The sequence below is a fragment of the Anomaloglossus baeobatrachus genome, chromosome 3 (genome assembly GCF_048569485.1).
Source record: "Anomaloglossus baeobatrachus isolate aAnoBae1 chromosome 3, aAnoBae1.hap1, whole genome shotgun sequence".
NCBI classification, from domain to species: Eukaryota; Metazoa; Chordata; class Amphibia; order Anura; family Aromobatidae; genus Anomaloglossus; species Anomaloglossus baeobatrachus.
Window position 1 is genome coordinate 562078146 of NC_134355.1, and position 26876 is coordinate 562105021.

Consider the following 26876-nt stretch of genomic DNA (forward strand, 5'->3'; position numbering starts at 1 on the left):
ACTCTCGAAGCCACAGGAGCCTGCGGATAGCGAGGGAAGTAGCCGAGGCCACCGCAGTGCGGTGACAGTCTCCAGCATGGCAGACATGGCATAGGATGAAAAGACTAAAGCCTGGAAGTTAAGGCAACCATTTCGGGCATAAAGTCCCTGGTGAGGGAATGCATCTCCTCCAGAGAAGCAGAGATGGCTTTGAGAGCCCGCACTGCTGCAAAAGATGGGGCGCACGAGGCCCCCGCCGCCTCATATATAGATTTGGCCAGAAGGACAACCTGGCAGACAGTGGGATCCTTAGAGAGGTGCCGTCAGCCACTGATACAATTGTCCGGGCTGAAAGTCTAGACACCGGAGGGTCCACCCTTGGTGAATGAGCCCACTCCTTGACCTCCACTGGTGGAAGGGGGAAACAGTCATCAGAACCATGCTTTGGGAAGCGTCTGTCAGAACAGGCTCTGGGCTTGGTCACAGTGGCCTGAAAACTGGAGTGGTTAAGGAACACACTCCTTGTTCTCTTAAGGTATACTGATGCCTTTCTGCCAGAGGGGAATGCACCCCTGATACAGGCGGATTGAGGTCCAGTACAAATATAATGGACGCAATCAAATCATTAGCATCTGCGTCACCTTCGGACAGATCCGTCCGAGCCCCTAGTAAAGGCATCCTCCTCGTCCTGCGAGTCGGCTCGTGAATCAGAGCTGCGGGACGAGGAAGGAAAGGGGACCCTGCGACTCCATTTTAGGAGGACGGGGACTGAGACCAGATGAAGAATCCTCTGTGAGCTTTGCTGAGCGAGCGTAGCAGCAGAAGCGCCCTGAGAAGGGGGCTGATGCATGCTCAGCAGTGTCCGGGACAGCTGTCCCCTGGAGAGAGGAATTCTGCCCAAACCGGGGGATCAGCCACCGGAGCCGGAGCAGCTGGAGGGACCACTGATGAGCTTCCAGGCTGAGGGACCACTATGTTAGAGCAAGCATCACAATGTGGTTATGTGCTCGGTACAGACAGATCTACATGCAGTGCATAATAAGAACAGCCTTGCAGCCTTGCTCTGATGTGAGACATGCTGCAGAAGTGGGGGCTCCTGTCCAGAATGACCCCCAGCAGAGTATATAAACAGAGTATATAAGCAGCTGCACAACCGGAGGTTGTGGCTTGCCAGACCGTTTAACATAGGGACATCTCTGTGCCCTCCAGATCCCCCAGCCCAAGGCCCCCATTTGTCACAATGTGTTATGCAGACATTGAGAACGCCGAGAAAATGGCGCCGGAGCGAGGAGAGGGGGCGGGGCCTACTCTGAGAGCTGGATCCGGAGGACAAATGAGGTATACAGGGGAGGGAATCTTTCCTCAGTGAGGAGTGTCCTCCCCTGTGCTGAACAGCCGCTGGGCGGAGCCACACTGTCCCTCTGCATGACTGACATGCAGGGGGAGTGAAACCGAAAGTAGGCCGCAACTGAAGCCGGGGCCTAGATTTAAACATGCGGCCAGCGTGCAGGCACCATCGGCGCGGTTCTCCAGTGAAAACTGGAGAACCGGCCGGAAATGTTCACACAGTCATAAAACACACTTTCCCCAAAATATAAAGTACAAGGGACCCCTGGAAAGACCACTGTCTGTGGTAATAACGTCTCAGTACTTAGCTTGTGAGACGCAGGTGCCAGGTCCCTGGGAGGTGAGCGCTCCGTCCGACAGGATCCTGAACAGGGCTGCGGATGGAGACCGGTCTCCTGCAAAGCAGTGAGAACCGTGATGGCTCCCACTTCAAGCCAGAGCCTCAGGGGATGGTGAAGGAGCGCGGCATGTGAAGGCTCCAGCCTTGTAAAATCAACCTTAACAGCACCGCCGACACAGTGGGGTGAGAAGGGACATGCCGGGAGTCCAGATTGGACCCGCTTTTCTTCCAAATCTTTGAAATCAAAAATCAAAAATCAGAGGATGCATGTGTGTGTGTGACCTCCTGAACACAAAGCATTGAACTGGTTGGATTTGTCATCCGGGGAGTGTATATGCTCGGAGGGAGGAGCTACACTTTTAGTGTAGTACTTTGTGTGTCCTCCGGAGGCAGAAGCTATACACCCATGGTCTGAGTCTCCCATAAGGAACGATGAAGAAATAAAAGATATCAATGCATATTTAAAAGGGAACCTGTCACCACTTTTTTGGCGTATAAGCTGCGGCCACCACCACCGGGCTCTTATATACAGCATCTAACATGCTGTATATAAGAGCCCAGGCCGCTGTGAGAACATAGGTAAGTATTATAAAGTGTTTTTTATGTTCTCACAGCGGCCTGGGCTCTTATATACAGCATGTTAGAATGCTGTATATAAGAGCCCACTGGTGGTGGCCGCAGCTTGTACGCCAAAAAAGTGGTGACAGGTTCCCTTTAAAGGTAACCTTTGTACTGACATAATAATGCAAGTCTCGACAATCGCTGACACGAGGGGAAGGTCCACTGCAGAGACCATGATTGTCTTCAATCACTGCCATGTTCCTGCCACTTTGTTTATGGGCATAGTGAAAATCACAATGCAAATAATACATTAAGCCGCCATAACTACTTTAGAAGTGTAAAAATAAGAGTACAATAGCACTCTAAGATCTAAGATGTATGCAAACAATGCATATAAGACATTTGACTGCATTACTGCTATATAGAATATATTTATAAAAATCAAGGTACTTCGCACATAAATTGGCCGATTCATGAGAGCTGCACAGATGTGACATGGCGTAACATTCTTTGATAGGCCCCTATCCTAGTACTTATTATACACGCCTCTCCAGGAGGACCTAGACAAGTTTCCTAGTAAAGTTTAGAACTGTGACAAAGATGCAAAAAAGAGGTTAAAAATCAAAACATGCATAGGAAATTATCGCCATAGATAAAATGCTCACCAAGGACAGCAGGTCTGAGCAGTGAAACGTTGCAGGTGTTAGGAAGACGCTCAGTGCCGGAGAAGTGAGAGTTAAACCGGATCTTATTGCCAAAAGCAGTCTACAATGTGGAGAAAAAGAAGGGAATTTTGTTTACTTACCGTAAATTCCTTTTCTTCTAGCTCCAATTGGGAGACCCAGACAGTGGGTGTATAGCTACTGCCTCTGGAGGCCGCACAAAGAACTACACTTAAAAGTGTAAGGCCCCTCCCCTTCTGGCTATACATCCTCCCGTAGGAGTACGGATTCCTCAGTTTTAGTACCAAAGCAAGAAGGAGGAAAGCCAATAACAGTTTCAAAAACAAATTCAATCCGATAACAAGATCGGAGAACTTAAGAAACAACATGAACAACATGTGCACCCGAAAAACGAAACCCTAAGAACAAATAGGGCGGGTGCTGGGTCTCCCAATTGGAGCTAGAAGAAAAGGAATTTACGGTAAGTAAACAAAATTCCCTTCTTCTTTTTCGCTCCTAATTGGGAGACCCAGACAGTGGGACGTCCAAAAGCAGTCCCTGGGTGGGTAAAAAGATACCACATGAACGGGCTGTCAGACAGCCTCTTCCTACAGGTGGGCCACCGCCGCCTGAAGGACCTGTCTACCTAGGCTGGCATCTGCCGAAGCGTAGGTATGCACTTGATAGTGTTTGGTAAACGTGTGCAGACTCGACCAGGTAGCCGCCTGGCACACTTGCTAAGCCGTAGCCTGATGCCGCAATGCCCAGGACGCACCCACGGCTCTGGTAGAATGGGCCTTCAGTCCAGATGGAATCGGAAGCCCAGCAGAACGGTATGTGTGAAGAATTGGTTCCTTGATCCACCGCGCCAGGGTGGATTTGGAAGCTTGCGATCCCTTATGCTGACCAGCGACTAGGACAAAGAGCGCATCAGAACGGCGTAGAGACGCCGTGCGAGAAATGTAAATCCTGAGTGCTCTCACCAGGTCCAACAGATGTAAACCCTTTTCAAATTGGTGAACTGGATGCGGACACAAAGATGGCAAAGTGATATCCTGATTGAGATGAAAGGAAGAAACCACCTTGGGAGAAAACTCTGGAATTGGACGCAGTACTACCTTGTCTTGGTGAAACACCAGGAAGGGAGATTTGCAAGATAACGCCGCTAGCTCGGACACTCTTCGAAGAGACGTGACCGCCACAAGAAAAACTACCTTTTGTGAAAGCCGAGAAAGGGGAACCTCTTTCAAAGGCTCGAAAGGCGGCTTCTGGAGAGCAATGAGAACCTTGTTCAGATCCCAGGGTTCCAATGGCCGTCTGTAAGGAGGAACGATATGACAAACTCCTTGGAGAAACGTGCGTACTTTAGAAAGCCGTGCCAAGCGCTTCTGAAAGAATACGGATAGCGCGGAGACTTGACCCTTAAGAGAGCTAAGCGACAAACCTTTTTCCAACCCAGACTGCAGGAAGGAAAGAAAAATTGGCAATGCAAATGGCCAGGGAGAAAACCCTTGAGCCAAGCACCACGCTAAGAATATCTTCCACGTCCTGTGATAGATCTTAGCTGAGGATGGTTTTCTAGCCTGTCTCATTGTGGCAACAACTTCATGAGATAAACCTGAGGCCGCTAGGATCCAGGACTCAATGGCCACACAGTCAGGTTCAGGGCCGCAGAATTCAGATGGAAAAACGGCCCTTGAGACAGCAAATCTGGACGGTCTGGTAGTGTCCACGGTTGGCCTACCGTGAGATGCCACAGATCCGGGTACCACGACCTTCTTGGCCAATCTGGAGCGACGAGTATGGCTCGATGGCAGTCGGACTTGATTTTCCGGAGAACTCTGGGTAACAATGCTAGAGGTGGGAACACATAGGGGAGTCGGAATTGCGACCAATCCTGAACCAAGGCGTCTGCCGCCAGTGCTCGGTGATCGTGAGACCGTGCCATGAAAACTGGGACCTTGTTGTTGTGCCGTGACGCCATCAGATCGACGTCCGGCGTCCCCCAGCGGCAACAGATCTGCTGAAACACGTCCAGGTGAAGGGACCATTCTCCTGCGTCCATGCCCTGGCGACTGAGAAAGTCTGCTTCCCAGTTTTCCACGCCTGGGATGTGAACTGCGGATATGGTGGACGCTCTGCTTTCCACCCACATCAAAATCCGCTGGACTTCTTGAAAAGCTTGGCGACTGCGTGTTCCCCCTTGGTGGTTGATGTACGCCACCGCCGTGGAATTGTCCGACTGAATCCGAATCTGCTTGCCTTCCAGCCATTGTTGGAAGGCTCGCAGGGCAAGATAGATTGCTCTGATTTCCAGAACATTGATCTGCAGGGTGGACTCTTCCTGAGTCCACGTCCCCTGAGCCCTGTGGTGGAGAAACACCGCTCCCCACCCTGATAGGCTCGCATCCGTCGTGACCACTGCCCAGGACGGGGGAAGGAACGACTTTCCCTGTGACAATGAGGTGGGGAGAAGCCACCAACGCAGAGAGTCCTTGGCAGTCTGAGAGAGGGAGACAGTCCTGTCGAGGGACGTCGATTTCCCATCCCATTGGCGTAGAATGTCCCATTGTAGAGGGCGCAGATGAAACTGCGCGAACGGGACTGCCTCCATTGCTGCTACCATCTTTCCTAGGAAATGCATGAGGCGCCTCAGTGAGTGCGACTGGCTCTGAAGGAGAGATTGCACTCCAGTCCGTAGCGAGCACTGCTTGTCCAGTGGAAGCTTCACTATCGCTGAGAGAGTATGAAACTCCATGCCAAGATAAGTCAGAGATTGGGTCGGGGTTAGATGAGACTTTGGAAAGTTGATAATCCACCCGAAACTCTGGAGAGTGTCTAGTGCCACCTTCAGACTGTGCTGGCATGCCTCTTGAGAGGGTGCCTTTATAAGCAGGTCGTCTAGATACGGGATGACCGAGTGACCCTGCGAGTGCAGAACAGCTACTACTGCTGCCATGACTTTGGTGAAGACCCGGGGGGCTGTTGCCAGACCGAAAGGTAACGCTACGAACTGCAGGTGTTCGTCGTGTATGACGAAGCGTAGGAAACGCTGATGCTCTGGTGCAATCGGCACGTGGAGATACGCATCTTTGATATCTATTGATGCTAGAAAATCTCCTTGAGACATTGAGGCTATGACGGAGCGTAGGGATTCCATCCGGAACCTCCTGACTTTTACGTGTCTGTTGAGCAACTTTAGATCCAGGACGGGTCGATACGATCCGTCCTTTTTTGGGACCACAAACAGATTGGAGTAAAAACCGTGACCTTGTTCCTGAAGAGGGACGGAGGTCACCACTCCTTCCGCCTTTAGAGCGGCCACCGCCTGCAACAGAGCATCGGCTCGATCTGGTGGTGGAGAAGTTCTGAAGAAACGAGTTGGCGGACGAGAACTGAACTCTATCCTGTACCCGTGAGACAGAATATCCCTCACCCAACGGTCTTTGACGCGTGACAGCCAAATGTCGCCAAAGTGGGAAAGCCTCCCACCGACCGCGGGTGTGGGAATCGGAGACTGCAAGTCAGGAGGACGCCGTCTTGGCAACGGTTCCTCCGGCTGTCCTTTTTGGGCGTGACTGAGACCTCCAAGAATCTGAGCGTCTCTGGTCTTTTTGAGTCTTTTTTGACGAGGCGAATTGGGACCTGCCCGGTCCTCGAAAGGACCGATAACCAGACTGACCCTTCCTCTGTTGGGGTTTGTTTTGTCTGTGTTGCGGTAAGGATGAGTCCTTACCCTTGGAGTGTTTGATGATTTCATCCAAACGCTCTCCAAACAATCGGTCACGAGAAAAAGGCAAATTGGTTAAGCACTTCTTGGAATGAGAATCTGCTTTCCAATGTCTCAACCACAGGGCCCTACGCAAAACAACGGAGTTGGCTGACGCCACTGCCGTGCGGCTTGTAGCGTCAAGAACAGCATTAATCGCGTACGACGCGAATGCCGCCATTTGCGAGGTCAATGGTGCTACCTGCGGGGCAAATGCACGTGTGACTGAGTCGACTTGCGCAAGCCCGGCTGAGATAGCTTGGAGTGCCCATACGGCCGCAAAAGAAGGCGCTAATGACGCTCCAATCGCTTCATAGATGGATTTCAGCCAGAGCTCCATCTGCCTGTCAGTGGCATCTTTAAGTGCCGCTCCATCTTCAACTGCAACCAAGGATCTAGCTGCAAGCCTGGAAATTGGAGGATCCACTTTTGGACACTGGGTCCAACCCTTGACCACCTCAGGGGGAAAAGGATAGCGTGTATCTTTAAGCCGTTTAGAAAAACGCCTTTCAGGATAAGCGTGGGGTTTCTGGATTGCGTCTCTAAAGTCAGCGTGGTCCAGAAAAGTGCTTAATGTACGCTTAGGGTATCTGAAATGGATTCTCTCGTGCTGCGAAGCTGACTCCTCTACAAGAGGAGCTGGTGGGGAAATATTTAACATCTTATTGATGTTAAATATAAGATCATTAACTATGGCGTCACCATCTGGTGTATCTAGATTGAGAGCGGTCCCAGGATCAGAATCCTGATCAGTTACGTCCGCCTCATCACCCATAGATTCATCTCGCTGGGATCCTGACCATTGAGATGAATGTGAAGGCCCGTCATAGCGAGCCCGCTTAGGCTGCCCGGGGCCATCATCCGAGTCAGAGTCTTCACCCTGAGGTGTATGTGCCCGTCCCGGAGCTTGGAGGTAACTCAGCTGAGGGGGACCAGGGGGCAATGATTGCACAGTGTCCGTGGCCTGAAGTACAGGCCTAGCTCGCAATGTGTCAAGAATTTGTGACATAGTGAGAGACATTCTGTCAGCAAAAGCTGCAAACTCAGTTCCTGTCACTTGGACAGCATTCACAGGTGGTACACCCTGGGTCACGTCCAGCAGAGGTCCCGACTGTGCAAGCGCCGCAGGGGCCGAGCACTGCACACAATGGGGGTCCGTGGAGCCTGCCGGTAGAAAAGTCCCACATGCGGTGCAGGAAGCATATAATGTCTGTGCCTTGGCACCCTTGCGTTTTACGGACGACATGCTGCTGGCTCTCTGCAATGTGAGAGAGTCTATAGCCAAAGGGCGACCAGCGCTATGCAATACAAAGTATTTGTAGAAACAAAATACTAAGAATACTACTGGCACAAGAGGGGGTGAGCCCTGAGGGCTGCTTACCGCCCGCTGAATAGCGGGTAAGAGGCGCAGAATTCCTTGTCTGGGTCTCCCCGGCTCCCCTCTGCAGCTCAGCGTGTCAGCAGGAATGGCTGCCGGCGTCTGTGGAGAGGGGCGGTCCGTGGGAGTTCCTAAACAAAAGTGCGGGAAACAGTGTCCCCTCTGTGCCGATTGTGAGGGCTGGAGTATGTAAAAACGACTCCAGCCCTCGGCGCTGATGCACTGACCAGCGTCCCGCCCCTCTCCTGACTGGCAGGTCTGGGGGCGGGAACGAACGGAAGCAGGCCGCAAAAGCCGGGGACTCGAGTTATCAGCGCGGCCGCCGTAAAAGCGCGGCCCGCGCTGAAGTCCCCGGCGCACCACAAGTGCCAGCCGCGCCGCAGTCCCAGCGGCCGGCGCGACCGATTCCCAGAAGTGTGCCTGCTTCAGCGAAGCTGAATGAGGCCATGGCACAAGCGCCGCAGCGCTGATGTCCCCCGGCGCACTACAACACCCAGCATGCTGCGGTGTGAGCGCCAAATGCACGGGGACACAGAGTACCTTGAGGAAGCAGGGCCATGTCCCTGATGTACTCCGCTCCATCCAGCATCTTCTCCAGGGGCTGTAGATGGAGCACGGTCTCAGTGCCTGGAGACCAGTAAATCCCACTTCACCCAGAGCCCTGTAAAAAGGGATGGGGAAGGAATCAGCATGTGGGCTCCTGCCGCCGTACCCGCAATGGGTACCTCAACCTTACAAACACCTCCGACATACAGTGGGGTGAGAAGGGAGCATGCTGGGAGCCCTGTATGGGCCCTCTTTTCTTCCATCCGACATAGTCAGCAGCTGCTGCTGACTAAAAACAATGGAGCTATGCGTGCGTGTCTGACCTCCTGCGCACAAAGCTAAAACTGAGGAATCCGTACTCCTACGGGAGGGTGTATAGCCAGAAGGGGAGGGGCCTTACACTTTTAAGTGTAGTTCTTTGTGCGGCCTCCAGAGGCAGTAGCTATACACCCACTGTCTGGGTCTCCCAATTAGGAGCGAAAAAGAAAATGTCATCAAGAACAGATATAGAGGAATTATGACCGGCTACAAAGACAACAATGCATATTACTAAAACTATACAAATAAGACATAAAAACTGGCTGATGCGCTATACAGAAAAGCAACCTTTATAGACTGATCCTGACGCCAATGTTCAGTCTGACCCTTGTTTTGAGCTTGTAGACAGTTGGGAGCAGATTCTAGAATCCCAGATCACATGCTGAAGAATATCAGAGGGGCTTTCCCCACTTAGGAGCCCCTTTTTATAAGGCAGAAAATAGAGGTGCCCATCTGAATGTCTATCAAGTAATTCTAGAATTAATTAGGTGGCTATGGCTTCTCCCCACAAAATCAGCATTTGATGGGGGATCTGGATGCCAAAATCAAGCTAATCACTTGCTCTGTCAGAAGGCTTCAAACTGAAAAAAGGCTGAATTTTCACTTGCTTGATATGGATAAGAACAGTTCTTCTGTTAATCAATATTCCCTGGATGTGGGGAGTTTGGATTTAGCTTTTAATTTTTGGGAGACGACGTGTATATTTGTATCCAATGGGTTATTCTAACTTGAGGCTCCATAGACATGTTTTATCCATAAGGATATCCAGACCCCTCCAACAAAGCTGCCTCAATGGCGTCTCATTCAGCCCACCAGACCCTACCCTGTACTGATGAGGGTCAGGTTTCCTGTAACAGCTGTTCCCAGATTATTGCCTGGCTTGGATAAAATAAACTGGTCATATTACAAAGCTCGTTAAACAGGCCGGACATTGAATTTTAGGGGTAGCTAGTAGCTACCTCAAATAGCTAGCACCATGAAACGAGATGATTTTTGGAAAGAGATCATTTGGAACAGTCATATATAAATAATTTCAAAATTCTGTTGTTGTCTAGGTGACCGAAAGTATTCATAGAATGATTAGTGGAGAAAATATCTTAGAATATAAAGGTGTGGTCTGGTTGTTAAAAACAAACAAACATAAAAAACAGAGGCACAAATGTTATAAAATAACACTACGCATCTATCTATCCACAGCCTATCCAGTGCAGATCCTTTGGCAGATCTCCAGTTGGTCTTTTCTTTGTGAGCTATCAAGATGACACATTGTGATGTCAGTGGTATGACGTGACCACCGAAGCCACCGATTGTCAGCTATGGCGCGTCACCATTAGCAGCTTATTACAAAAACCTACAGGGGGCTGCCAGGGCAACTATTGGGGATTTAAGGAGATTTATTTTCATCAGGGGGCACGATCCCTTTAAATTTAATAAAATTTTAAAAATGTAAACGTTTTTCATAGAATTTAATTGCAGAGTGTAAATTCTTGCAAAAATGTTTCTATTCCTGTCAGTAAGGATCCGAGAAAAAAAAAAAAAAATCCCATATACATGTTAAATCTACTGTCAACCATACAATGAGATAATAACAATATATCCCAATTTAATAATGGCTGTGTTGTGGAAACAAGCTCACCTGTAACCTCTGCTCCATGTGGTCCCGAACACTTCTCATGTGATTCTCGTAAGCCGCACAGTGTAAGCTCACCAACTCAGCAGCCTGCAAGGAAAGCAAGTTACGGAAAACTAAAGTCAGGCTAAGTGCACGACGGGAAGATTTTCTTTCCAAACATCTGGCTCAGATTTTTTATTTTTTTTGTTAATAAGCAGCTAAACCGCAGTATGTGGATTTTACCACAATTTTGGTGCAGATCTGCCACAGATTTCACCCTTAACCCCTTAACGACCGCCGATACGCCTTTTAACGGCGACAAATTAAGGTACTGCTTCCGATCCGCCGCTTTTTAACGGCGGTCGGAAAAAAGGGTCTAGCGCCCCCCAGAGTCAGAAAATTTCCGGGGTCTCAGCTGCCGGGGGTAGCTGAGACCCTGGAGATCATGATTCGGGCCGTTTTTTCCGGTCCCCAGTCACGTGATGACCGGTATACACCGTATACCGATCATCAAGTTATAGTAAATGACCGCGCCGGTAAAAAATGATTTATCTCCCATCTGGCATGATCAAACATGATGGGAGATAAATCTTTCTCCCGGTTCCCTCCGGTCCCCTCGGTATCCCCAAAGTGCCCCCCCCGACCCCCAACCCCCTCCCGAAAATCCAAGATGGCCGCGCGCACCGCCGAGCACAGCAGTGCGCCGGCCGATAACTGTTCCGATGGTTTCTGTCGTATGTGCCATAACACATACGACAGAAACCTGCTCCCCAGGCCCCGCCGGGTCCCCCCTCCCCCCCCTGGTGTCCCCCGGTGTCATACATACCTGTCGGAGCGCTGATCCCCCGCGGCCCCCTCCTCCGGCTCCTTCTCAGCAGACTCCGGTCACATGTGCCGAGCAGCTGACAGCTTCCTGTGCTGTGAGACGCTGGCTGCTGGCTGCTGCTCGCTCTCTGCAGCTGTGACCCGGGGAGAGTGGGTGCAGATTCTTTGCACCCACTCTCCTCAAATGGAGGGTCTGCCCTACTAGAAAATGGGGGATACGTTCCCTGAACGTGTCCCCCATATTCTAGAAGGTCCAGAGTCGACGTGGGACGTCCAAATGGATTATAGTGGATTTTTTTTTTCTTTTTAATAAATTGGTCAATCAGGGAATGTTTTTGGGGAGTGTTTTTTCAAATGAAGGGAATTTTGTTTACTTACCGTAAATTCCTTTTCTTCTAGCTCCAATTGGGAGACCCAGACAGTGGGTGTATAGCTACTGCCTCTGGAGGCCGCACAAAGAACTACACTTAAAAGTGTAAGGCCCCTCCCCTTCTGGCTATACACCCTCCCGTAGGAGTACAGATTCCTCAGTTTTAGTACCAAAGCAAGAAGGAGGAAAGCCAATAACAGTTTCAAAAACAAATTCAATCCGATAACTAGATCGGAGAACTTAAGAAACAACGTGAACAACATGTGCACCCGAAAAAACGAAACCCTAAAAACAGATAGGGCGGGTGCTGGGTCTCCCAATTGGAGCTAGAAGAAAAGGAATTTACGGTAAGTAAACAAAATTCCCTTCTTCTTTTTCGCTCCTAATTGGGAGACCCAGACAGTGGGACGTCCAAAAGCAGTCCCTGGGTGGGTAAAAAGATACCACATGAACGGGCTGTCAGACAGCCTCTTCCTACAGGTGGGCCACCGCCGCCTGAAGGACCTGTCTACCTAGGCTGGCGTCTGCCGAAGCGTAGGTATGCACTTGATAGTGTTTGGTAAACGTGTGCAGACTCGACCAGGTAGCCGCCTGGCACACTTGCTGAGCCGTAGCCTGATGCCTCAACGCCCAGGACGCACCAACGGCTCTGGTAGAATGGGCCTTCAGTCCAGATGGAATCTGAAGCCCAGCAGAACGGTATGTGTGAAGAATTGGTTCCTTGATCCACCGCGCCAGGGTGGATTTGGAAGCTTGCGATCCCTTATGCTGACCAGCGACTAGGACAAAGAGCGCATCCGAACGGCGTAGAGGCGCCGTGCGAGAAATGTAAATCCTGAGTGCTCTCACCAGGTCCAACAGATGTAAACCCTTTTCAAATTGGTGAACTGGATGCGGACACAAAGATGGCAAAGTGATATCCTGATTGAGATGAAAGGAAGAAACCACCTTGGGAGAAAACTCTGGAATTGGACGCAGTACTACCTTGTCTTGGTGAAATACCAGGAAGGGAGATTTGCAAGATAACGCCGCCAGCTCGGACACTCTTCGAAGAGACGTGACCGCTACAAGAAAAACTACCTTTTGTGAAAGCCGAGAAAGGGGAACCTCTTTCAAAGGCTCGAAAGGCGGCTTTTGAAGAGCAAGGAGAACCTTGTTCAGATCCCAGGGTTCCAATGGCCGTCTGTAAGGAGGAACGATATGACAAACTCCTTGGAGAAACGTGCGTACTTTAGAAAGCTGTGCCAAGCGCTTCTGAAAGAATACGGATAACGCGGAGACTTGACCCTTAAGCGAGCTAAGGGACAAACCTTTTTCCAACCCAGACTGCAGGAAGGAAAGAAAAATTGGCAATGCAAATGGCCAGGGAGAAAACCCTTGAGCCAAGCACCACGCTAAGAATATCTTCCACGTCCTGTGATAGATCTTAGCTGAGGATGGTTTTCTAGCCTGTCTCATTGTGGCAACAACTCCCTGAGATAAACCTGAGGCCGCTAGGATCCAGGACTCAATGGCCACACAGTCAGGTTCAGGGCCGCAGAATTCAGATGGAAAAACGGCCCTTGAGACAGCAGATCTGGACGGTCTGGTAGTGCCCACGGTTGGCCTACCGTGAGATGCCACAGATCCGGGTACCACGACCTTCTTGGCCAATTTGGAGCGACGAGTATGGCTCGCTGGCAGTCGGACTTGATTTTCCGGAGAACTCTGGGTAACAATGCTAGAGGTGGGAACACATAGGGGAGTCGGAATTGCGACCAATCCTGAACCAAGGCGTCTGCCGCCAGCGCTCGGTGATCGTGAGACCGTGCCATGAAAACTGGGACCTTGTTGTTGTGCCGTGACGCCATCAGATCGACGTCCGGCGACCCCCAGCGGCAACAGATCTGTTGAAACACGTCCGGGTGAAGGGACCATTCTCCTGCGTCCATGCCCTGGCGACTGAGAAAGTCTGCTTCCCAGTTTTCCACGCCTGGGATGTGAACTGCAGATATGGTGGACGCTCTGCTTTCCACCCACGTCAAAATCCGCTGGACTTCTTGAAAAGCTTGGCGACTGCGTGTTCCCCCTTGGTGGTTGATGTACGCCACCGCCGTGGAATTGTCCGACTGAATCCGAATCTGCTTGCCTTCCAGCCATTGTTGGAAGGCTCGCAGGGCAAGATAGATTGCTCTGATTTCCAGAACATTGATCTGCAAGGTGGACTCTTCCTGAGTCCACGTCCCCTGAGCCCTGTGGTGGAGAAACACCGCTCCCCACCCTGATAGGCTCGCATCTGTCGTGACCACTGCCCAGGACGGGGGAAGGAACGACTTTCCCTGTGACAATGAGTTGGGGAGAAGCCACCAACGTAGAGAGTCCTTGGCAGTCTGAGAGAGGGAGACAGTCCTGTCGAGGGACGTCGATTTCCCATCCCATTGGCGCAGAATGTCCCATTGGAGAGGGCGCAGATGAAACTGCGCGAACGGGACTGCCTCCATTGCTGCTACCATCTTTCCTAGGAAATGCATGAGGCGCCTCAGTGAGTGCGACTGGCTCTGAAGGAGAGATTGCACTCCAGTCCGTAGCGAGCACTGCTTGTCCAGTGGAAGCCTCACTATCGCTGATAGAGTATGAAACTCCATGCCAAGATAAGTCAGAGATTGGGTCGGGGTTAGATGAGACTTTGGAAAGTTGATAATCCACCCGAAAGTCTGGAGAGTGTCTAGCGCCACCTTCAGACTGTGTTGGCATGCTTCTTGAGAGGATGCCTTTATAAGCAGGTCGTCTAGGTACGGGATGACCGAGTGACCCTGCGAGTGCAGAACAGCTACTACTGCTGCCATGACTTTGGTGAAGACCCGGGGGGCTGTTGCCAGACCGAAGGGTAACGCTACGAACTGTAGGTGCTCGTCGTGTATGACGAAACGTAGGAAACGCTGATGCTCTGGTGCAATCGGCACGTGGAGATACGCATCTTTGATGTCTATTGATGCTAGAAAATCTCCCTGAGACATTGAGGCTATGACGGAGCGTAGGGATTCCATCCGGAACCTCCTGACTTTTACGTGTCTGTTGAGCAACTTCAGATCCAGGACGGGACGATACGATCCGTCCTTTTTTGGGACCACAAACAGATTGGAGTAAAAACCGTGACCCTGTTCCTGAAGAGGGACGGAGGTCACCACTCCTTCCGCCTTTAGAGCGGCCACCGCCTGCAACAGAGCATCGGCTCGGTCTGGTGGTGGAGAAGTTCTGAAGAAACGAGTTGGCGGACGAGAACCGAACTCTATCCTGTACCCGTGAGATAGAATATCTCTCACCCAACGGTCTTTGACATTTGCTAGCCAAATGTCGCCAAAGTGGGACAGCCTCCCACCGACCGCGGGTGTGGGCATCGGAGACCGCAAGTCAGGAGGACGTCGTTTTGGCAACGGTTCCTCCGGCTGGTCTTTTTGGGCGTGACTGAGACCTCCAAGAATTTGAACGTCTCTGGTCCTTTTGAGTCTTTTTTGACGAGGCGAATTGGGACCTGCCCTGTCCTCGAAAGGACCGATAACCAGACTGACCCCTCCTCTGTTGGGGCTTGTTTTGTCTGTGTTGCGGTAAGGAAGAGTCCTTACCCTTGGAGTGTTTGATGATTTCATCCAAACGCTCTCCAAACAATCGGTCACGAGAAAAAGGCAAATTGGTTAAGCACTTCTTGGAATGAGAATCTGCTTTCCAATGTCTCAACCACAGAGCCCTACGCAAAACAACTGAGTTGGCTGACGCCACTGCCGTGCGGCTTGTAGCGTCAAGAACAGCATTAATCGCGTACGACGCGAATGCCGCCATTTGCGAGGTCAATGGTGCTACCTGCGGGGCAAATGCACGTGTGACTGAGTCGACTCGCGCAAGCCCGGCCGTGATAGCTTGGAGTGCCCATACGGCCGCAAAAGAAGGCGCTAATGACGCTCCAATCGCTTCATAGATGGATTTCAGCCAGAGCTCCATCTGCCTGTCAGTGGCATCTTTAAGTGCCGCTCCATCTTCAACAGCAACCAAGGATCTGGCTGCAAGCCTGGAAATTGGAGGATCCACTTTTGGACACTGGGTCCAACCCTTGACCACTTCAGAGGGAAAAGGGTAGCGTGTATCTTTAAGTCGTTTAGGAAAACGCCTTTCAGGATAAGCGTGGGGTTTCTGGATTGCGTCTCTGAAGTCAGCGTGGTCCAGAAAAGTGCTTAATGTACGCTTAGGGTATCTGAAATGGATTCTCTCGTGCTGCGAAGCTGACTCCTCTACAGGAGGAGCTGGTGGGGAAATATTCAACATCTTATTGATGTTAAATATAAGATCATTAACTATTGCGTCACCATCTGGTGTATCTAGATTGAGAGCGGTCCCTGGATCAGAATCCTGATCAGTTAAGTCCGCCTCATCACCCATAGATTCATCCCGCTGGGATCCAGACCATTGAGATGAATGTGAGGGCCCGTCATAACGAGCCCGCTTAGGCTGCCCGGGGCCATCGTCCGAGTCAGAGTCTTCACCCTGAGGTGTAGATGCCCGTCCCGGAGCTAGGAGCTGAGGGGGACCAGGGGGCAATACATGCACAGTGTCCGTGGTCTGAAGTACAGGCCTAGCTCGCAATGTGTCAAGAATTTGTGACATAGTGAGAGACATTCTGTCAGCAAAAGCTGCAAACTCAGTTCCTGTCACCTGGACAGCATTCACAGGTGGTACACCCTGGGACACGTCCAGCAGAGGTCCCGACTGTGCAAGCGCCGCAGGGGCCGAGCACTGCACACAATGGGGGTCCGTGGAGCCTGCCGGTAGAAAAGTCCCACATGCGGTGCAGGAAGCATACAATGTCTGTGCCTTGGCACCCTTGCGTTTTACGGGCGACATGCTGCTGGCTCTCTGCATGTGAGAGAGTCTATAGCCAAAGGGCGACCAGCGCTATGCAGTACAAAGTATTTGTAGAAACAAAATACTAAGAATACTACGAGCACAAGAGGGGGTGAGCCCTAAGGGCTGCTTACCGCCCGCTGAACAGCGGGTAAGAGGCTGCAGAATGCCTTGTCTGGGTCTCCCCGGCTCCCCTCTGCAGCTCAGCGTGTCAGCAAGAATGGCTGCCGGCTTCTGTGGAGAGGGGCGGTCCGTGGGAGTTCCCAAACAAAAGTGCGGGAACAGTGTCCCCTCTGTGCTGACTGTGAGGGCTGGAGTATGTAAAAACGACTCCAGCCCTCAGCGCTGATGCACTGGCCAGCGTCCCGCCCCTCTCCTGACTGGCAGGTCTGTGGGCGGGAACGAACGAAAGCAGGCCGCAAAAGCCGGGGACTCGAGTTATCAGCGCGGCCGCCGTAAAAGCGCGGGCCGCGCTGAAGTCCCCGGCGCACCGCAAGTGCCAGCCGCGCCGCTGTTCGAGCGGCCGGCGCCCGAGTTCTAGACGTGGGCAGCGTCCCGCCCCTCTCCTGACTGGCAGGTCTGGGGGCGGGAACGAAAGGAAGCAGGCCGCAAAAGCCGGGGACTGTAGTTATCAGCGCGGCCGCCGTAAAAGCGCAGGCCGCGCTGAAGTCCCCGGCGCACTACAAGTGCCAGCCGCGCCGCAGTCCTAGCGGCCGGCGCGGCCTATTCCCATAAATGTGCCTGCTTCAGCAGAGCTGAATGAGGCCATGGCACAGGCGCCGCAGCGCTGATGTCCCCCGGCGCACTACAACACCCAGCATGCTGCGGTGTGAGCGCCAGATACACGGGGACACAGAGTACCTTGAGGAAGCAGGGCCATGTCCCTGATGTACTCCGCTCCATCCAGCATCTTCTCCAGGGGCTGTAGATGGAGCACGGTCTCTGTGCCTGGAGACCGGTAAATCCCACTTCACCCAGAGCCCTGTAAAAAGGGATGGGGAAGGAATCAGCATGTGGGCTCCTGCCGCCGTACCCGCAATGGGTACCTCAACCTTACAAACACCTCCGACATAAGTGGGGTGAGAAGGGAGCATGCTGGGAGTCTGTATAGACCCTCTTTTCTTCCATCCGACATAGTCAGCAGCTGCTGCTGACTAAAAACAATGGAGCTATGCGTGCGTGTCTGACCTCCTTGCGCACAAAGCTAAAACTGAGGAATCTGTACTCCTACGGGAGGGTGTATAGCCAGAAGGGGAGGGGCCTTACACTTTTAAGTGTAGTTCTTTGTGCGGCCTCCAGAGGCAGTAGCTATACACCCACTGTCTGGGTCTCCCAATTAGGAGCGAAAAAGAAAAATTTTTTTTTGTTGTCAATTTTTTTTTTATTACTGTCAATTAGTTATGTCGGGTATCTGATAGACGCCGTGACATAACTAATTGCTGGGCTTGATGCCAGGTGACATTACACACCTGGTATCAACCCCATTCATTACCCCGTTAGCCAACGCACCAGGGCGCGGGATGAGCTGGGGCGAAGCGCCAGAATTGGCGCATCTAATGGATGCGCCACTTCTGGGGCGGCTGCGGCCTGCTATTTTTAGGCTAGGAAGAGTCCAATAACCATGGCTCTTCCCATCCTGAGAATACCAGACCCCAGCTGTCAGCTTCACCTTGGCTGGTGATCTAATTTGGGGGGACCCCACGTTTGTTTTTTTTTTTTTTAATTATTTATTTATAAATAATTAAAAACAAAAAACAGCTTGGGGAGCCCTCCAAATTGATCACCAGACAAGATGAAGCTGTCAGCTGTGGTTTGCAGGCTACAGCTGTCTGCTTTACCCTAGCTGGCTATCAAAAATAGGGGGGACCCAACGTCATTTATTTTAATTATTTTTTTTCTTTTTGGGCTAAATACAAGGCTAGGCATCCTTTAGTGTCACATGAAAGGCACTAAAGGGCGCCAGCTTAGAATATGAAGGGGGGTGGGACGTTATATATGTTTGACATCTATCCATTCATCCATTGTAGCATTTTACGCTGTGTGCCCACAATCAGGGTTTGCAACGTTTTGGGCGCAGAGTGTTTTCCCTGCGTCCATAACGCTGCGTTGTGCAGTAGAAGCACAGTGGCAGGATTTTTAGAAATCCCGTGCCCACTGTGTTTCTTTTCTCCGCAGCATAAATCGACCTGTGGCGCAGCTTCCCGAGCCTCAGCATGTCAATTTATGCTGCGGAGATGAGTGTTCTTTGCAGGTAGAATAGAACTAAAGTCCACAGCAGTCTGAACCCAAATCGTGGGCATGGGCAGCTGCGTTCTCCCGTGGACAACACTCACATCTCTGCAGGAGGCTGACACTGGGTACTAGACGCCGTGTCGCTGGATCATGGCCACATAGCCTAAAGGCTACTTTACACGCTGCGATATCGGTCCCGATATCGCTAGCGTGGGTACCCGCCCCCATCTGTTGTGCGACACGGGCAAATCGCTGCCCGTGCCGCACAACATCGCGCAGACGCGTCACACATACTTACCTGCCCGGCGACGTCGCTGTGACCGGCGAACCGCCTCCTTTCTAAGGGGGCGGTCCGTGTGGCGTCACAGTGACGTCACTGAGCGGCCGCCCAATAGAAGCGGAGGGGCGGAGATGAGTGGCCGGAACATCCCGCCCACCTCCTTCCTTCCTCATAGCGGCCGGGAGGCAGGTAAGGAGAGGTTCCTCGTTCCTGCGGCGTCACACATAGCGATGTGTGCTGCCGCAGGAGCGACGAACTACATCGTTACTGCTGCAGTAACGATAATCGAGAATGGACCCCCATGTCACCGATGAGCGATTTTGCACGTTTTTGCAACGATGCAAAATCGCTCATCGGTGTCACACGCAACGGCATCGCTAATGCAGCCGGATGTGCGTCACCAATTCCGTGACCCTAACGACTCCGCAATAGCGATGTCGCAGCGTGTAAAGCCCCCTTAACAGTGAGAAATTTGTTGCTACAGCAACATTTTTGTGAAGTACCTGTGGATTCAAAATGCTTACTATACTCCTGAATAAAATCCTTGAGGGGTCCAGTTTCCAAAATGAGGTCACTTGTGGGTGGTTTCTGATGTATAGGTGCCCAAGGGGCCCTGCTAATGTGACATGGTGCGCGCAATTTACTTCAACTTTTCCAAAATTCAAATGGTACTCCTTCCATTCCAAGCCCTCCCATTTATCCAAACAAAGGTTTTTGGCCACATGTGGGGTATCCCTGTGCTCATAAGACATTGGATAACAACCTGTGGGGTACACGTTTTGTTGTTGCCTCTTGAAAAAGTGAAAAATGTGTCGCTAAATCAACATTTTTGTGAAAAAAATGAAAATTTCAATATGGCAACCTAAGCTTATCAAATTCTGTGAAGTATTCGTGGATTCAAAATGCTCAATATACACCTAGATTAAAGCCTTGAGGGGTCTTATTTCCAGAATGGGGTCACTTGTGGTGGACCTCCACTGCTTAGGCACCTCAGGGGCTCTCCTAATGCAACATGGCGTCCGCTATTGATTCCAGCCAATTTTGCAGTCAAATTGCACTCCTTCTCTTCTGAGCCCTGTAGTGTGCCCAAACAGTTGATTTCCACCACATACAAGATATCAACAAACTCAGGAGAAATTGCGCAATAAATTTCATGGTGATTTTTTTCCTGTTACCCTTGTGAAAAAAAAAGCTACCTGGTTGAAGTAACAATTTTGTGGTAAAATTTTATTTTTTTATTTTCATGGCTCAACGTTATAAACTTCTGTGAAGCACCTGGGGGTTCAGGGTACTCACCAAACATCTAGATAAATTCCTTGAGGGGCCTAGTTTCCAATATGGGGTCACTTGTGGTGTTTTTTTGCTGTTTACGTACCTTAGGGGTCCTCCAAATGCGACATGGTGCCCGCAATCTTTTTCAGCCAAATTTCCTTTCCAAAATTCAAATATTGCTCCTTCCGTTCCAAGCCCTCCCATTTCTCCAAACAAAGGTTTCAGACCACAAGTGAGGTATCACCGCGCTCATAAAAAAGTGGGTAACAAACATTGGGGTCAAATTTTTGGAATTACCTCTTGAAAAAGTGAAAAAAGTGATGCTAAAGCAACATTTTTGAGAAAAAAATGAAAATTTTCAATGTGACAACGTAACGTTATCAAAATCTGTGAAGTACCTGTGGATCCAAAATGCTCACTATACCCCTATATAGAAGCCTTAAGGGGTCTAGTTTCCAAAATGGTGTCACTTGTGAGGGGTTTCTGCTGTTTAGGTACCTTAGCGGACATGTAAATGCAACATGGTGCCCGCAATCTATTTCAGCCAAATTTGCTTTCCAAAATTCAAATATTGCTCCTTCTGTTCCGAGCCCTCCCATTTGTCCAAACAAAGGTTTCTGACCACATGTGGGGTATTGGCGCGTTCATAAGAAAGTGGGTAACAAGTTTTGGGGTTCATTTTGTTGTGTTATTTCTTCTAAAAGTGAATAAATTTGGGGTAGAGCAACATTTTAGGTAAAATTTTATTTTTTGCTTTTTTTCATTCCACTTTTCTTTAGTTCCTGTGAAGCACCTGAAGGGTTAATAAACTTCTTGGATGTGGTTTTGAGTACTTTGAGGGGTGCTGTTTTGAGAATGGTGTCACTTTTAGGTATTTTCTGTCACTTAGGCCTCTCAAAGTCACTTCAAATGTGATGTGGTCCCTAAAAAAATGGTTTTGTGAATTTTGTTGAAAAAATGGGAAATTGCAGATGAACTTTGACCCCTTCTAACTTCCTAACCCCAAAACATTTTGTTTCAGAAATTGCGCTAATGTAAAGTAGACATGTGGGAAATGTTATTTATTAACTGTTTTGTGTGACATAACTCTCTGGGTTAAGGGCATAAAAATTAAAAGTTTGAAAATTGCAAAATTTTCAAAATTTTCATCAAATTTCCGATTTTTTTCACAAATAAAAGCAAAAAATATCGTTCTAAATTTATAACTATCATGAAGTACAATATGTCACGAAAAAACAATGTCAGAATCACCGGGATCCGTTGAAGCGTTCTAGAGTTATGACCTCATAAAGTGACACTGGTCAGAATTGCAAAAAATGGCCTGGGCATTAAGTACAAAACTGGCTTCGTCCTTAAGGGGTTAAAGGAGTTGCCTACTACTTTTATATTGATGGACTATACATAGGATATGTCATCAATGTCTGATCGGTAGCGGTGCCTGCTGCCAGGACCGATAATAGCTGATCGGTGAGGGTGCGGGGTGTCGGACCCTGGCCGATCAGACATTGATGACCTATCCTAAGGATAGGCCATCAATGTAAAAGTAGTGGACAACCCCTTTAACATTACAAAATGAAAAATCTGCAATGAACTTCAAACACAGAATTTCTGCAGAAAATGTAACTGAAATGTTAAAAATTGTAACTATTTAGCTTGTACTGTATTCCACTGTGGGTTTTCTGCGAACAAATTGGTGAGGAGAATCCGCAGTCATTAACCAATGTGTGTACTTACGCGATCCGAGTGTAGAATAGAGGTCCCCTTACACATTAGACTAAAGTTGGCCGAACCAACTGGCATCGACAGGTTTGACCAACAATTCCATGTAGATGGTGGCCCCCGACAGATGATGTTGGGAAAGATAAGGATCTGGCATGTCTGATTTCAGACTATCGATGCCGCCGCTAGAGATGTCTGATAGAGGCTCTCATGGATATCATGGGAACCTCTGCTCTCCAGAGAGAGTTGGACGAGATATGTAGATAAATGCTGGTCGAATCATTATTCGACTAGTTTGTGCACACATGGTAGAGACCTGTCAATCACTTGGGAGTTGGGAGAAGCCGCATCGAACCTCACTTGTCAGATCTCTAAACTGTCTTCCTCAGTATTTTAGAGAAAAACACACGATTACAGCCAGGCTCTGATTCATAATGCACATAGTTTTTGCAGCATGCAAGTGAGAGGCTCCATTTAAAGGGAATCGATCAACAGGGTTTTGCTACCCCATCTGAGATCAGCATGATGTTGGGTCAGAGAGACAGATTCCAGCAATGTATCACTTACCAGGCTGCTTGCTGCAGTTTTGATCAAATCTGTTATATCTGCTGTAGATCTGCTGTAGATCTACCAGTTCTCTGAATGCTGAGCTCTTTATTACCTCGCTAGCACGACTGATAGGTAGTTGTGTACACTGGGCGTAGCTAGAAAGCTGCCAATCAGTGGTGGGTGCAAGGTTATGCAGAGCTTTTAAATATACATGGCAGAAGATCTACTAGTTCTTTAGTGACAAAATCACTGTTTTATTGGCAGGAGAGTATAAAAATTACAGCAATCATCCCAGTAACTAACATATCGCTGGAATGAGGTTCTCTGCCTCTACATTATTTTGCTCTCAGATTAAAAGGGAACCCTGTCACCAGATTTGTCCAATATAAGCTGCGACAACCACCAGTAAGCCCTTGTATACAGTATTCTACAATACTGTATATAAGTGCCAAAGCTGCACTGTATAACATAAAAAAGAGATTTTATTATACTCACCTGCGGGGCGGTCCACTCCGGTGGGAGTCTCTGGTGTTGATATGGTGTCTCCTCTCCTCTTGCGATCGCCGTCCTCCTTCTTACTTCATGTTAATGACACGTCTAACGTCATCCACACAATGTCCTCCATTGCGATCTAGCGCACTTCTCTCTGCCCTGCTGAAAGCAGATCAAAGTACTGTAGTGCACATGCACAGACGGTCTCTGACCTTTCCCTGCATCTGCACATTACAGTTCTTTGCTCTGCCTGAAACAGGGCAGAGAGAAGTGCGTGTGCACAGGAGCCACTGCATGGATGACCTAGGATGCGTCAGCCACATGGGGCAGGGAAGGAGAATGGCGATCTTAACAGAGAGGAGGCACTAGATGAAGCCCCGCCAGTGAGTATAATAAAAGGTGTTTTTTATGTTCTATATATTGGTTTAGTCTCTTATATACAGTATTCTAGAATGCTGTATATTAAGAGCTCACTGGTGGTGGATGCAGTTGCAGTTTTTATGGAACAAATCTGGTGACAGGTTCCCTTTAAGGGGTAACAACCTGGGCAGACTCCCTTTAGGTTTCATTATGCATTGAATTTTTGTATTTACAGGCCATATTGCTTAATTCACCTTATATAACAGAACTTGTTTGTTTTTTTTCAATGTGTTTTCATATCCTTCTTCACAACACGTAGATTGATTGATCAGATTCAATGTAGATGAAGAGGAATGAGGAGGAAGGAGCTCTGCCTCTGGATCTTTCCTTGTCCTTCCCCTTACGTCTCCATAGAATCAGTAGTAACTGCCATATCCTATCTTAGTAAAGTAAGATTTTGTCTTCAGTCAACACAGAATTTATCCGTGAATTTAAAGTTTTGAAAATGAATGATTTATCCTGGAGGAAAAGGAAGCAGATTACAAACTTGCTTATTTTAAAATGTACTGTTGATTTGGGATATACAAACTAAAATGACTGTTAATTGTTAAGTGTTCAGCTGATATCTTATGTGTTTTGTCAGCTCAAAAGGGCTTTTCTGAAATGATTAAGGGTACCGTCACACTTTAGCGACGCTCCAGCGATCCCACCAGCAATCTGACCTGGTCAGGATCGCTGGTGCCTCGCTACATGGTCGCTGGTGAGCTGTCAATCAGGCAGATCTCACCAGCCCCCAGCCACCCGATATTTACCTTGGTTACCAGCGCACACCGCTTAGCGCTGGCTCCCTGCACTCCTAGCCAGAGTACACATCGGGTTAATAAGCAAACCGCTTTGCTTATTTACCCGATGTGTACTCTGGCTACGTGTGCAGGGAGCAGGGAGCCGGCACTGGCAGCCGGAGAGCGGTGGACGCTAGTAACCAAGGTAAATATCGGGTAACCAAGCAAAGCACTTCGCTTGGTTACCCGATATTTACCTTGGTTACAGCTTACCGCAGGCTGCCAGACGCCGGCTCCCTGCTCCCTGCACATTCAGATCGCTGCTCTCTCGCTGTCAAACACAGCGATGTGTGCTTCACAGCGGGAGAGCAACGTCCAAAAAATGAACCAGCACTGTGTGTAACGAGCAGCGAGTTCACAGCAGGGGCCAGATCGCTGCTCAGTGTCACACACAGCGAGATTGCTAATGAGGTCACTGGTGCGTCACAAAAAACGTGACTCAGCAGCGATCTCGCTATGTGAGAAGTACCCCTTAGAAAAAATGCTTTCAATGTAAAGGTCATTTAAGGGTTATTTTCAAGTAGTCTCTTGAGCAGCTCACAGGTTTCCAGTCTATCACTCCCAGGTTTTTGGCAGGGAGCTCCTCTTTGAGGGACAGTTCTAGTGAACAGCAGAGCTGTATTATTACCAGTAGTAGAAATATAAAGCTCAGCACAAGTTCTGCTATAACCCATTCAGCCATTGGTGGTTTGAGTTGCTATCATTGTTTTTCCACAAAGATAAAAGGGCATTTGAGCAAGGACACCGCTCCAGCCAGAGCCTTAAGGCCCAGTCACACACAACGACTTACCAGCGATCCCGACAACGATACGTTCTGATAAGGATCACTGGTAAGTAGCTGGGAGGTCGCTGGTGAGATGTCATACAGTCAGGCCTTACCAACGACACAGTAACGATACAGGTCGCAGTAGCGACTTGTATAACAATCTCAATGGTCATTGGGACCCTGTCACACAGTGTCAAACACAGCGATTCGTCCTGCCCAGCAGGACATTGCCTTTGAAGAAAATGGTCCGGACCATTGTGCAACGACCGGCGACCTCACAGCAGGGGCCTGATCGCTGGTAGGTGTCACACATAACGAGATCGATGGCGAGATCGCTGCTGCGTCACAGAAACTGTGACTCAGCAATGATTTCATTAGCGATCTCGTTGTGTGTGACGGGGCCTTTAGGAGTCTTGATCAGGGAAAAGCCGACGCTGCAGACTGATAATTTTGCAACATTTATAACAGTCATGAGCAGAGAGGGAGGTAGAGTTGAGAAGCTAACAGTTGTATAGAAATCAATGGACTTGCAAGAGGTGGCAGATAGTTTAGGAGTTAACTCCTTTTCTGGAATGTAACAACACTCTTCATCTGGGGCGGTACTCGAGGCTGAGCTCCATGGAAACCAGCTCTACACTATGAAAGAAAAAAGATGTCACAGCAGAATGACAGCAGATAAGCATGTCAAATGGAAACTTAAGTATTTTCTTTCTGACTAACTAATTAATACAATTTATTAATATTTTAACTGCCTCGTTTAGGGTGGAATTTTTTTTTAGATTTTTGTGATCTGCTGCTTCCCAGTTGATCCTAGTTGGTCAACTTTGTATTAGGGTCTGTGGGCAGGCATACCTGCTGTACCCACAAGAACGCTGAGCAATGGACATAATATATGTGCAGGAGCCTACAGAGCACCATTGTGGAGGTCCCAGGTGTTTGATGTCATCCTTGTAAAAGCTGATAAGGTATCAAAGTTTTATTTACAGAAAAATGTTTTAGTATACAACTAGATTTACAGGGAGAGTTTAGAGAATATAACCTCACCTTTCCAAGTCCTGCAATCATAGGTGTATTCTCTGTCCTAGAAAAGTGACAATGTTTATACATCAGTAATAAACCACAAGTAGTATCTAGAACCATGGTCTCTAACAACATCTAGGTTAGGTTATAATGTCCTTTCTTGAACCCTGAATCTACTAAATTGTAAGTGCATGCCCTCATCATTTCCTTCCTTGTCTACAGCAACATCCTCCTCTGTGGCCTCCCTGCTAACACTCTTGCACCTCTCCAATCCGTCCTCAACTCTGCTGCCCGACTAATCAACTTCTCCCCTCTGCATATCCCTTCATTGGCTCCCAATTCCACAAAGTATCCAGTTCAGACTACTAACTCTAATTTACAAAGCCATCCATAATCTGTCTCCTCAGTATATCTACAAACTAATCTCCTAATACACTACCACACTTATACTCTGGTCCTCTCAAGACCTCCTTCTCCTCTCCGCACTTATTTGTTCTTCACTCAGTCATCTCCAAGACTTCTTCAAAGTGTCTCCCATTCTCTGGAATTCTGTGCCCCATCAGGTCCAAGTATCTGCCACATTCAAATCCTTCAGACGGAACTTGAAAACCCAGCTCTTCAGGAAAGCTTACAGCCTGCAATGACCCCACTGCCACTTCACCACCACCGTAGCAGTGTAACCCCCCCAACTTACTGTTTCCCTATCCTTCATCCTATAGAATGTAAGCCTTCTCCACTGTACCAGTCTGTCATCATTAGTTTGTT

The 26876-nt window shown here is 49.2% G+C and overlaps 1 protein-coding gene across 1 annotated transcript in view; it reads right to left on the minus strand.

The window, feature by feature from the left end:
* SCLY (selenocysteine lyase) overlaps positions 1 to 26876 on the minus strand; it is a 76324-nt gene that overhangs the window by 7218 nt on the left and 42230 nt on the right. The window contains exons 9-11 of the mRNA XM_075338652.1: positions 26136 to 26172; positions 10537 to 10620; positions 2893 to 2992 (exon numbers count right to left, since the gene is read on the minus strand). Coding sequence (XP_075194767.1) covers positions 2893 to 2992; positions 10537 to 10620; positions 26136 to 26172 — 221 coding nt within the window. The remainder of the gene's footprint in view (positions 1 to 2892; positions 2993 to 10536; positions 10621 to 26135; positions 26173 to 26876) is intronic.